Source organism: Pyrgilauda ruficollis, unplaced genomic scaffold (assembly GCF_017590135.1).
Source record: "Pyrgilauda ruficollis isolate IOZ18807 unplaced genomic scaffold, ASM1759013v1 scaffold19, whole genome shotgun sequence".
In the NCBI taxonomy this organism is placed as follows: Eukaryota; Metazoa; Chordata; class Aves; order Passeriformes; family Passeridae; genus Pyrgilauda; species Pyrgilauda ruficollis.
Window position 1 is genome coordinate 6,928,733 of NW_024518095.1, and position 12,605 is coordinate 6,941,337.

Consider the following 12,605-nt stretch of genomic DNA (forward strand, 5'->3'; position numbering starts at 1 on the left):
ACTGAGTCTCTGATTGTTAGATCTCAAATTCAGACCTCAAATGGATGTTTAATGAAAATTTGGGAGGTAAGAAGGAAGACTAGATATATCAAAAACAGTACTCCTACATTAGTATTACTGTTTCAGGTATCTCTACTTGAGATAAATTTTGGGTGTTACCAGTATTTGTTACTAATAGGTATAGCAGAAAATAAGATAAAGCCTTCTCTAAGGCACCTGATCCAAGTTTTGTCTTTAATTGCCTGGAGAAAATACATTGTAAACACCCAAGTATTAACTTTAGCCTCTGGAACAGGCCTACTTTCTTCAGCTAAAACCAGGTATCTGTAAATCTTTAAGAAGTAAGTTTCTTAGCTTAGACAACATCTGAAGATGCAGCTCTGAGTCATAACTGAGTATTTTTTTTCACAACAACATGAAAATATATCCAAGTTTATGAGAGAAAATAATCATGTTCTTCTTCTGAAAGAAAAAGAACACATGGGCTGTGTTCACACCTTGACAGAAATCTACTCCAGATGCTGAATGGTAAATAAGAGAACATGCCTCAAAAATAAATGGGTTCCACAAGCCAGAATTATTCCCAAATTCAGTAAGGAAATTATCATCTCCTAAATCAAGATTGCTCACTTGAATTTTCTAGCTTTAAAACTACTTCTCTTGTGTATCAAAGATCTTTTACTGTCCTTTTTTGTATTACCCTGCCTCTTGATGAATGCTTAAATAAATACTCTGTTCTGCTGCTGCTGCTGAAGTCTACAAGAAAAAAGCACATGGTGTTCATGAGGTGACTCATCTGTACCACTTGAAGGTTTTGGTCCAGGTTCCACAGAACAAGTGCTGAATACTTAAATGCTTCTTCAGCATTGTCTCCTGGGATGCCTGAAATCTTATTTATTTCATATATTTCTCGTGTATTTTGAGGCTGCTGCCTCAAAACAATGGGTTTTTGGGAAGTTGTGAAGTTTCACCTCTTACTGTGCTTTGTTGACGAAACCTCGAATGTGTGGAAGTGGGAGCTGTGCAGTCTGTCCTGTAGCTAATGTCAGCTTATTTACAACTCGAGTGTTTTGGGAATCATTCTGACGTGCCCCAAGAAAAGCCACCAGGCAGGTTTGGCATGTTTTCATCCCAAGTCAGCTTTAGGAAACGTTTCAAGTCTCTTTCTTCTGCTGTTAATGAACTTCGAAGTGCTCCAACAAGTTTCAAACCTCATCCAGGCACTCATTGGTCTCACTAATTATCCACAGACTTCATGCCTTTCACAGGCGTGTCGTTCCTGGTTTTATTTCGCAAACTGGATCTCCGCTGCCAGCATCTGTCGGAGGGGCGCGACCCCATCCCCGCCCAGGGCACAGAGCGCTCCTCACGCCGCGGCCCCGGCCGCAGCCGCAGCGCCCCCTTGCTGCGGCGCAGGCGCGGGCGGGCCCGCGCGGCTGCCTGCGGAGCATGCGCGGGGAGGCCGAGGCCGCGGGGCGGGATGGCGGCGGCGCCTGTCGCCGCAGGGAGCAGGTCGGTGACGGGGCCGGGCGGTGCGAGCGCCTCCGGCCGCCCGGCGCCGCGCAGCGCAGCCCGGGTGCGCCGGCCGGGGTGGCCGCAGCAGCCTCTCCATGAGCGCCTCGGTGCCTCCCGGCAGCGCCCCGAGAACGGTGCGGACCGGGCCCGGCCGCAGTTCCGGCCGGGCGGGAGGAGAAAGAGGAGGAGAAGGAGATGGTGGCGGTATCGCTGATGCCCTGCGCCTTGTGTTTTCCCCTCAGGTGTTGTCCTTCTTGATTCCCATGTCCTATTACCAGGAGGATTTCTTCAGAGAATACCTCAAGATGATGGCGAATATGGTCATCCTGAACTTGCTCATTTGTATTTCGCTGGCGTTCTGGATCGTGTCCATGACTGCAAGTACGTACTACGGTGAGTCCAAAGGCCGGGGAGAGGCTGGCATGGCACGGCCACGGGCGAGCCCTCCCCTCCGGCTCCTCTAGGCAGGAGACAGAAATGGGGTGTGCACAGCCCCTTCCTCCGTCTGTAGAGCTGATAGCCTCACCTCTTACAGTAGGCGATAGTGGTTTAGAAGAGACTGACAGCTGCTTACTTGCAGCTCTGCTCAGGGATCACGTTCTGTTTGAAATGCTGATGTCCTTTGTGATTTCTTTCTTCAAAAGAAAGCAAATAAAACTTAAGTGAAAAGAAAGACTGAGCTGATAGAGGTCTTTCTGTGTCAGGGGAAGTATGTGACAGCATGGAAGGAGTGTGCCAGCTTTCAGGACTGTTTTAGGAATCAGCAACATCCGCAGCGTGTGGGACAGGTCATGCAGGAAGACTTGCTTAGTCGAGGACAGAGAAATGGGAAATGGTATAAGAAGATAGGGATGTGTACATGGAGTGGCTGGCTGAGGTGTGTACTGTCAGCTCAGCATTCTGCTTGGGCAACTCAGTCTGGCTGTGACTTAGTTGTATGCAGGGACACCTCCTGCTCCCACTTGCAGGGACACAAGTCCTCTCTGTAGTCTTTCTTTTCGGCTCTAGGACCATTCTTACAGCAGTGTGCAAAAGCAGCTGATACTGATGCTGCCTGCAGTATCAGTTTATGCCTAGAAGAATTCAACTGCTTTTCCAAGACAGGTAAAGACTTATCATTCGAACCCCAGCCGGTTTGATGCTGGAAGAGCTCCAGTGTCATCGCAGTGTTGCTGAAAGTGCCTAGGGATAGAGGATGAACATCTTCAACTGCCTAATAACACCCTGGGTCCAGAAGAAGCTATAATAAATACTCCACCAGTATAAGCTGACTTTTGTAGAGGCAATTGTATGTCTCTGCTTAGTGTTTTTCAGTGATTTAGGATGGGTTAGTTCTGGTACAGCATTAAATCTGTGTTGTCTGCTTATTTCTGGTTTGGCTTGTAGTGAGATGCCAGATGTGTAGAAAGTAGGCAGAAGCAGGCTTCACAACCAGCTTTTATTTGTGCCATTTGTAGCTACCCAAGTGGGATTTAAACGTGCAACTTCATTTATATGTGTCTGCTTTTCTGACAATTAGGATATTCTAGTCCCCGTTCTGTTATATGAGTGGAGTAAGCATGGAGAGACCTGGTACCAGCTAATCAGGATAGGGCCTGATAGAAAGGAGAAGACTGCGGACAAATCCTCCTTTTTGTAGGGAATGGTTGTGCAACAAGAAGGACATAAAACTTGTTGTTCATTTGCCTGAGACTGTAGAAAGACATGGCTTTTCAAGGAGGTGAATGAAACATATAGTAGTTAATGGGCTTAAAATGGTTCAGCCCATAAAAGTGGTGAAATTCACAGTCCGTAATATAAATACAAAAATACTACAAATGTACTTTTATTAATGTACAGTTTATAATAATTCTTAAGCACCAAACAGTGGGCCAGATGTTAGTGAAGCCAGAATGTTGAAGAACACATTCATTATTATACATCCTACCTTGGTCTTACTTACTAGTAATTTAGTACAAATACTTTTCTCTCCTACAAACAAATCCAAAAAGTTTAGTTTGAAAATGACCTTGAAGACATGAAAGTTCTATTTGTTAGCCAAACAAAAGGAACTCCTTTGTGTTCCAATACTGCTTACACTCAAGTTTGCACCAAGAGCTGCCTTGGTTTGTGATAAGCAATACCAGGCTACAGCACTGGAGGGCTCTTCATCCACATCTGGTGCTTGTCTTCTGAATTTCTGACTCAGCCCTGGGCTGCAAGACCCCCCTTGCTCACCTATTATGGCTTTGGGGCTTTTCAGTACATAGAAGAGCTTTTTTTTCTTGAGAATCTTTATGTTGCAATGAGTGTTTCACTATGTCCTGCTTTGCACCAGGGAGCCAGTGTTTGTGCAGAGGTTGGGGTCCTGGTGACACAAAAGTTCTTGTTGAAAACCATCATGTTTATCATTCCAGCAAGACAAGCCTCTGTGAAATCTTTCTTTTACAAGATTAAGACTTACTTGAATGCAAGATTTGTGATATCTTGTATTTGTATAGGGGATATAATAACTTCTCAAGGTTTAATTTTTATTTTTTTTTATTTCAGAACCTACATTAGCTATTGGCTTTAGCTTTTAGAAGTTTGTGTGTTTTTCAGACTGAAACTGTCACTTCAAATCTTGCTGAGAAAGTCATCAGCTCAAAGTATATTTTGAAGAGCCTTACATCATCTTTCAGAAGAACTGAAAGGGCTGATGTTTCATAAAGTGGTCACACTACTTTCACCTAGCAGACTGTCTTGCTTGGCTTTTTTTGGTAGTGGAATTTTGTCACAGTAAATTCAGATGTTAGTTTTTGAAGTTCAGAAATCCCTTTTAGAATGGAAAATATCACCATATTAATTTCTTGTCACATTTTGCTATTTTTTGTAGTTAATTTCAGTTCATTAAATATATTTTCTTTTGATAGCTGAATGGAAAAATTGAGTAGATAATTGCAGATATATTGTCCTTCTGTCCATATGAATATCCTTCTTCTGAAGGATAAAAAGTTTCAATCTCTATTAAGATCAAAATTTAAGTATATATCAGGAAATAATGACTTTTCAGACGTGAAGACATAAAGGCTTTATGAGGATCATGTGTAACCCTGTTATTTGATTTATCAGGTACTTTACGACCCATTTCTCCATGGCGCTGGCTTTTCTCAGTATTGGTTCCACTAATTATTGCTACACAGGGTTTTAAGAAGAAGAGTCTTGACCACAGTGGTGCATTGGGAGGTATGTTTTTTCTGAGACTTAAGCTAAACATTTGGTAAACTAAAGGTCATTTTTATTGTTTGCAGTTTAAGACTTTACCTAGTTCTATTATAATAAAGTGTAAATGTAAGCATACATACCCCAGATTCATACTAGGATTTTTTTTCTCATGCCTGTTTAAACAGTCAAGTTAACCCTGTGCTACTGTTGGTAATTGATTTAATTAATACTATTATAGTTACATAAACCTGGAAGATTCTTTTAAACTTCAGTACAGTATGCAGTTAAATCACATGGTTTGGTTAGCTTATAGAAGGATTCATAGAGAAACAAAGAAATGGCAGAGGTAGTGGTAAAGAAAAACCCTAAACTGATCATGTCAGCAGCCTTCCTGCTTGGAGGGAAATCAGTTCTCCTTTCTGTATGGTTCCCCTTTCTGTAACAGAAGCAGTTCTAGGCATTTTTTGGCCTGGCCAAAATAAGAAAATTAAATCTGTACTTCACTAAGAACAAATGACTGTTTCTGAAAAGTTTTTCTAGACCACATGATGAAAAGCCCAGTGTAGTGTACAATAGTGTTTATTGAAATCTGATGCAACGTTTCAGGGTGAGGTGATTCACCCTTGTCTTGTGACATTGTCTGAATTGATGTTCAGTGGAGTAAAACAGGGCCTCAAATCCTTCCTTCCCTTGTCACCCATTTTGCAAATCTTCTGTCTGTGAGAGTTAAGGGAAGCATTTTCTACACTGACAAAAATCTTTCTGACTTTTATGTTCTGACCTCTTAACAGCTCTGCTAGCCAATTTCTACTGGCATTTGCTCTTAAATGTAACCGTTTTTCTTTCAGTCCTTTAGAATTGTAATCTCATGGTGAGGAGTGAAATTAGGCCTCCCCCATGAAAGGGGACATAAAAATGAATTGCATCAAGGAGATTAAATACTTTAAAAATTACAGAAATAAAGAGGTGGAATAAAAATCAGAAAATAAAAAAGGAAAGAAAGAAAAGAATAGAGAAGTAGCATCTGCTAAGATATGGAGGAGGGTTTTACAGGTTATCTTAAAGACCTTGGATGTGGGATTTGATACCTAAATTAATGATAAACTTGCTGATAGAGGCACAGCCACAGGTATATATCTGCTCCTTATAAAAATAATAATATTCTTCAGGCAGAGTACTTGAATTTCAATTATATATTCTTTGTATTCTGGGGGTTTTATTGCTTCTCTTTATTAATTTTGCACAGTATAACTGATTTGTGGCAAAAAGTCTTAAAAATCACATGCTTCAGTTACAATAAAATTAGGAATTTTCAATAGAGTCTCTTATTGCATCATTGTCTAAGGTTTATCAGGAAGATACTCTTCATACTCAGAAAATTTGAAATACTTAATTGCTTTGTAAAACAACCATTGATACATGAAGGAACTTTATGTACTTCTTTTTTTCTTCATAGGACTAGTGGTTGGATTTATCCTTACAGTCGCAAATTACAGTTTCTTCTCTTCTTTGTTTGTATTTTTTGTTACTTCTTCAAAACTTACTAAGTGGAGAAAAGATATAAAGAAACAAATAGATTCAGAATACAAAGAAGGTAAGCCAAAATACTTTAATTCTTTTAGATTCTTTTTTAATTCTTTAGATATCCCTGAATATTAGCGAGCCACTTTGCTTTTGCTTCTGTTCTATTAAATAAATTGCCATAAAGTTTCTGTTTTGAATGTGTGTCTTTTTAAATTTAACTTTATGTATGTGTTATTTTGCTTTTGCCTCATGCTGTTGCCTGAAATTACTAAAATTCAGTTTCTATACTTCAGGTGGCCAGAGGAATTGGGTTCAGGTATTCTGTAATGGTGGTGTTCCTACTGAGCTGGCTCTCTTATATATGATAGAAAGTGGACCGGGTGAAATTCCTATTGACTTTTCAAAGGAGTACACAGCATCATGGATGTGCTTATCCCTTTTGGGAGCTTTGGCATGCTCTGCTGGTGATACATGGGCTTCAGAGATTGGTAGTGTTATGAGTAAAGGCAAACCAAGATTGATAACGACCTGGGAACAGGTTCCAGTAGGTAAGGTGTAACCTCTTCTACATGTTCTTAATATTTTGTTAATCTGTTTTGAATTATGCATCCAACTTGAAAAGTTCCAAGAAAGACATAGAAAAAGAAATATCAGAAATCTGGGATTTGAAAAGGTTACCAGGAATGCATTCTCTGAAATGGAATATGCATATGTCAGCCGTGTTTCTTCTGCATCTTGTTGATGAGATGCACGGGCATAGCAACCACGGAGCTAAAATCATTCTGAATGCTGTCACTTCTAATCTCTGACAATAGTAAGAGTTTATACTGCTAATATGAAGAATACTGCTAATATGAAGTTATCAACTGATAGTTTTCAGGCATTATTTTAGTCAGTAGAATACATATATATTCAATAGAGATAGTACAGAAAATTCACATCATAACCAAATCACTCATTTCCTTTAATATCCTGCCAAGGGTGAATGAAGTGAACTTTCTGTCTGTCAAGTGTTGTCTCCATGGTGGATGTTGTTGCTTTAAAGCAATATGCCTTGCTGACAAATTGATCAGAGGTACAGATCTTGTTGGATAGGAGTTAAATGCAAGGGAATTTTTTTTATATATACATTCTTCAAAATTTTATTCAATGAGCTATCAAACATTTCTGTCTATGGATTTGGTTTTTATTTTTATATGTGTTGGTGAAATGTGTCTTAGTATACTACTTCCAAAAGAGGGCATTGCTTTAAAGTGCACATCTCAAGGTCTGTTTTTCTTGAGCAAATCTCTTCTTTTATTCCCCACCACCACCTAGACCAGACAAATACAAGGTGATATTGAGAGGTGTGTGCTGTCTAGTTTTATTTAATTTAATGCTGGTGAATATTTCTAGAGAACTAGCCCTAGAGACAGGAAAGGAGAAGTAACAGGCAGTAATGGTACAGCTTAAGCTGCTAAACAGCATAATGGGAATTGTAAAAAGCTGCAGTAGATGTAAGGAGAGAAGCTCACTATGGAGCTTTAGTTTGGATTTCATGTAAAACATTTCATTTAATACAAGTCTTTTAAAACCAGTTTGTAAATCAGCTACATTTTATTTGCTTTAGGTACTAATGGAGCTGTTACTTTAGTGGGCCTGATCTCAAGTTTGCTTGGAGGCATGACAGTAGGTATAGCCTACTTTATAACTCAGCTCATTTTTGTGACTGATCTGGAAATATCTGCTCCGCAATGGCCCATTATAGTGTTTGCTGCAGCAGCTGGCCTACTGGGATCAATTGTCGATTCGTATTTGGGAGCTACGATGCAATACAGTGGTAAGAGTCTTCTTTTTTACTTTCCCCCTTTCTCCCAATGTAACCTTAAATTTGACTTGAACTTCAAGAAGGGCTCAGGATATGATTTTTAAATTGAAAGATTACAGAAATAGCAGCATAAAGGACAAAGGGAGCAAATGGACATAGTAGTGAAAAGGAGCGAGAGTGGTTGGCCCTTTTCCACATTTTGATTTGTTTATTCTAGCTTATTGTCATGTTGATGACAAAGAGACAGAGATACCCAACGGCTTACCTTGGAAGAGGCAATTGCTGCCCTCTCCTTTTGTATATGTCTAATTATAGTAACATTTTATAAGAAAAAATGTTGGTTTAATATTATCCGTTTACTGGGATTAAGTTGTCACTGCAGAAGCTCCATTCCTAATTTTGAAGTCTTAGCAATAGGCTCAAATGTAAGAATTAAGTAAGAAAAAGTGAATAATAGTTTACCTTCTGTTTTTTCGCTGCTTCCTGTAGAAGCTCTATAATACAGAGCACTGTTTCCTATAAGTTAAGCTTATCACAAACTAGCTGTGACTTTAAATAAAAAGACAATATGCTGCTTTTTTTTTTTTTTAATGTTGACTGGCTGGTTCTAAATTATTTCAGTGTTTACTCTTTGCCTTGAAGGATCATTGCCTGTGAATAAACACTACAGACAACCTTTAGGCTAAGCTGTAAACTTATCCTATGTTTCAAAATTGTTTAGAAACCATATGTGACACTGTCTTGTTTGCCAGCTTGTTTACAGAGAGAACTTAAGTTTATAGGTTTCATTGTTGGTATACTTATTAATTGGAGGTCAGGGTATGAATGTGCAGATGAACTGCCTCAGAGACACAAGTCCTTTAGGTCTGCCTTTACAGTGAGATCTACAAACTGTTGTTGATGCTCTGGATTTGGCTATACAGCATTTGTTATGCTCTATTCTTTGTAATTCCAGTAAAGTTTGAAATGCAATGGAATGTTTAACTATTTGATGAATTTTTAGATATTTCTAACTATTTGATGAATTTTTAGATATTTCTGTCCTGAGCAAGAAACACTTAAGCACTCAGGCAATGTTTCAAGCTCCTAATCAGGCAGATGAATTAAGAGAATGGAGTAAACTTAGCTAGTGCATGCCTGCATTTATCAGCATCTATGTCTTCTTCATTTCATGTGTTTTTTCCATGCTCAGCAACTTACCTTTTTACTGCAGCAGGGACAGCGTGCAAGTTACACAGTTTCTTTTACAAATTCAAAAGCATTCCTGGAGTATGTATACTATGTTGTGCATGTATGTGCTGTGGTATATATGTGATGTGATTCTGGCAAAACTGTGCTGCTCATTTGTGCCTCTCCTTCAGCCCACTTTTTTCAGTGTGGACTCAGAAGGAATCCTCTAGTTTCTGAAGCATCTTGAAAAACAATAAATATGGCAGTGGGAATAAAGCATTGTCTCTTTTTTTTAAAACAGTATGCTGCTAATCCTTTCTGTCAATGTTTTTCCTTTTAGTGATATTCCTAGATGTGGTGTATCTAACAGCCTGTGATACCCACTGTTTCTGAAAGAAAATGCACCCCTGACTGCACAGTTATTAATTAAAACATTGAATAGCTGTGCAGAATAAGATTCAAATTTGCCCATGTTGTCAGTCTATATCTATTCTGTAAATAACAAAGCTAACAAAAGGACTGGTTACTCTACCTACTTGTTCAAGATCGGAATATACGCTTTATGTACAATTGAGGCATATATTGAGAAAACAGTTAATTCCAGTTTTTCCTCAAAGAAAGTACTACTCTCTAAAACATAGCAAGTGTTCAGAGTTAGACTATTAGACTTTGAAGTTTGATTTTTCTGTAGCTCTTCTGCATTATTTAAGGCCAGGTTTAAATATATGTTTCAAAACAGTATTACCAACTATATATCTGCCAGGGAGGTTTGTAGTAGGGGTTTTTTTAAGTTTTGTCTGAGGTGCAGAATTTTTTTTCTATTAAAGTAGCAGCTTTCTTTGAAGTTTCCAGGTTGTGAGTGTTGAAAGTAAAATGTAAAAGAAGAAAAATTAATATAAAATACACTGATTTCATTTGGAATGTTCCAACCTTAAAAGTGTGCATGTGCACTGTAGTGAGTTACACTCACTGCAGTGTGAGTTAAGATCAGGCATTCTAGATTGGTGTGCTTTTGTCAACATACAGAATGTTGCAGCTGGACAAAACATAGGATAATGGTATCTGTACAGTAATAGCTAATAGTAGTATAGCTGCTAGTAGAATAAAATTACTATGTAAATAGAATTTATAAATTCAGCCTTTGTTAGGAGCTTGTTTTCTGTCAGATTAAGTAATAATGTTGTTTCCATAATTTTCCTTTTAAAAGAAATACGTCTTCTTGCCAGAAAACATGTTGCTAATAAGTTGTTTCTGTTCAAAACAGCATCCTTTGCTTTAGAGTGACTTGGAACAGCTTTTTCCTCTTCTAATTTAGCTTGTTTCATTCCTTTCTTTGCTGTGAAACTACATAAAGAGAGAAGATTTGACAGAAGTGTAACTTCTCAAAAGAAGCAACTTCTAATGTAAAATACTGCATTTTTACCCCATTCTTTGAAGGTACCAATTAAACTAACTGTAATTTAGCTTAGTCTGATGATGTCTTCTTACAGAGATTTAACAGTGTTATAGTAAAATAAATTTAGGAAGGTGTATATACTTGGTTACTAAGTTTATCTTCATTTTGGTTGGCTTTGTAAAATTAAGTTTTTATCTTTTTTCTAGGTTTTGACCAGACAATTGGCATGGTTGTTAACCACCAAACGAAAGACTCCAGGCACATATCTGGAAAACCTATATTAGACAACAACGCCGTAAATCTTTTTTCTTCTGTCATCATTGCTCTGGTGCTTCCAGGCACAGCATGGTTTTTCTGGCCAAGGGGTTGAAATGATTTGAGGTTTTCTGCATGCGAATCATTTATGTTCAGTCTTGCTCAGAGACTCCAAAGAGTTCCAGTTGAACTCTCTTTAAGAGATGGATCTGAAACATTCAGAGAGCCGAAGGACCTTCCAGCTCAACTTGTTAAGGCTGTAAACCTCATGTGGCAATCAGCGTCTCTCAGGAAGGTGCTTTGTCAATAATGCTCTCGCTGCTCCTCAGGTGGATGTAGGTCATTGCCAGGTGGGGTGAAGCACTTGATTCATTTATCCTCCATTTATGGAGCTGAAGTGTTGGTGTCTATTCTCTCCAGTTCCCAGCATCTGGAAAGGCAGGAAGCTGGAAACAGCTTCACGTCAATCACGTGTGATGGAGCCTTGTGGCTATTATCCAAGTTAGACACAAAATACACTGCAGCTTTATGTAGGCAATGGTAACATGGGTGAAGTGGGTGAATTCTGGTATTTCTCATTATCTACAGTTCGTAAGGTGTTTTGGAAGTATTTGGGCAGGGAAGAAAGAATTCAGCCTTATTGCCTATTCTTTATCCTGATACTTTCTCCACTTCCCTGAGAATAGGTTTGGTAAAAATGATCCATACATAACATTGGAAACAAAAATCTGAATTTAAAGTAGAAACTTTAAGCTGTTCCAGTAAGAATAATAAAATTTTCTGTGCTTTTTTGACATCTTTATTTCAAAAGTAATGATATGTATGAAGATTTGTCAATACTGTGGTACTTACCAAATACTTTAAAATTTAAGATGACAGTTGTGGATTCACAATCATCTCTTTAGAAAGATAATGTTTTTTTCTATAAGTATAGAATTGTTCCATTGTGTTTGGCATTCTAACCAAACTATACTCCTTGGTTATTTCTCAGCAGTGGAAATGTTTCCCATTTTATTTGGGGCTTCTATTTAGAGATGATGACCTCAGCCAAAGAAGCAACAGATGTTATCCTTGTTGCAAATGGGGGAAGTCACACATATAAACCATTTAAAATAGAAATTTAATTTTTGATGCTCAGATTCCTGTGTTAGGTAATTCTGTCTTCCATCATTCATTTATGAAAGTTGTGGAAGTAAGGGAAGTAAGGTAGCCAGTACAGATTGTATTTAAATTTTAGAGATACCCTCATAATAACTTCTCAGCATTGACATTCAGAAGTGTGGGCCCATACTTTTAACTTATGAAAAGCTTTTCCTTTTTTGTTAGAGATAGATGAATATTTTATATTGAACATCTGGGTTTTTTTACAAGTGTCTTGTGTATATTGCCTGTCTTAATTCAATTTACTTTTTTATTTTGTCACCTTTTATGGGAATATTAAAAAACTTTAACACTTTTCCATACTGAGTTTACTCTTTAGAAATCTAGTCTATACAGATCTGGAATTCATCACTGGAACTACTTCACTGTATTAGAAAGATGAGATCTTCACTATTAGAAAGATGAGATCTCAAAGTAGTAAAAGCTTTTTGAAAAGAACAAATTGTGTAGCTGCTCTCTTTTTGTTCTTGTGGAAGGGCACAAAATTATGGAAGTAATATATGCACTTAAACTGTAACAATAAACACTTTTGAATTTTATGCACTGTTTGGACTTATGCTGCTTCTAAATAAACACTGTATTAGTTGTCTTCTA

General features: G+C 38.2%; 1 protein-coding gene across 4 annotated transcripts; it reads left to right on the forward strand.

Annotated features, from left to right (window-relative positions):
• Nucleotides 1-1,459: 1,459 nt before the first annotated feature.
• TMEM19 (transmembrane protein 19) lies at nt 1,460-12,605 on the forward strand. 4 transcript variants are annotated; one of them, XM_041465677.1, is made up of 7 exons: nt 1,460-1,512; nt 1,758-1,908; nt 4,606-4,719; nt 6,155-6,292; nt 6,516-6,770; nt 7,832-8,041; nt 10,802-12,605. In XM_041465677.1, the coding sequence occupies exons 2-7, from the start codon at nt 1,779-1,781 to the stop codon at nt 10,963-10,965; spliced, it is 1,011 nt and encodes a 336-aa protein (XP_041321611.1). In that variant the 5' UTR covers nt 1,460-1,512; nt 1,758-1,778; the 3' UTR covers nt 10,966-12,605. The 4 variants fall into 4 exon arrangements, with proteins under 4 accessions (XP_041321611.1, XP_041321608.1, XP_041321610.1 ...); XM_041465674.1 differs by lacking the exon at nt 1,460-1,512 and adding an exon at nt 1,523-1,649; XM_041465676.1 differs by lacking the exon at nt 1,460-1,512 and adding an exon at nt 1,523-1,649 and having other exon boundaries at nt 1,758-1,896.

What these genes read in the sequence shown, in the direction of transcription:
- TMEM19 (XM_041465673.1), top strand. Translation starts at nt 1,611, where the DNA reads ATGAGCGCCTCGGTGCCTCCCGGCAGCGCCCCGAGAACGGTGCGGACC. An exon ending in CCACAGTGGTGCATTGGGAG is followed by an intron (nt 4,720 to 6,154) that starts GTATGTTTTTTC and finishes TTTTCTTCATAG; the next exon opens with GACTAGTGGTTGGATTTATC. An exon ending in AGATTCAGAATACAAAGAAG is followed by an intron (nt 6,293 to 6,515) that starts GTAAGCCAAAAT and finishes TCTATACTTCAG; the next exon opens with GTGGCCAGAGGAATTGGGTT.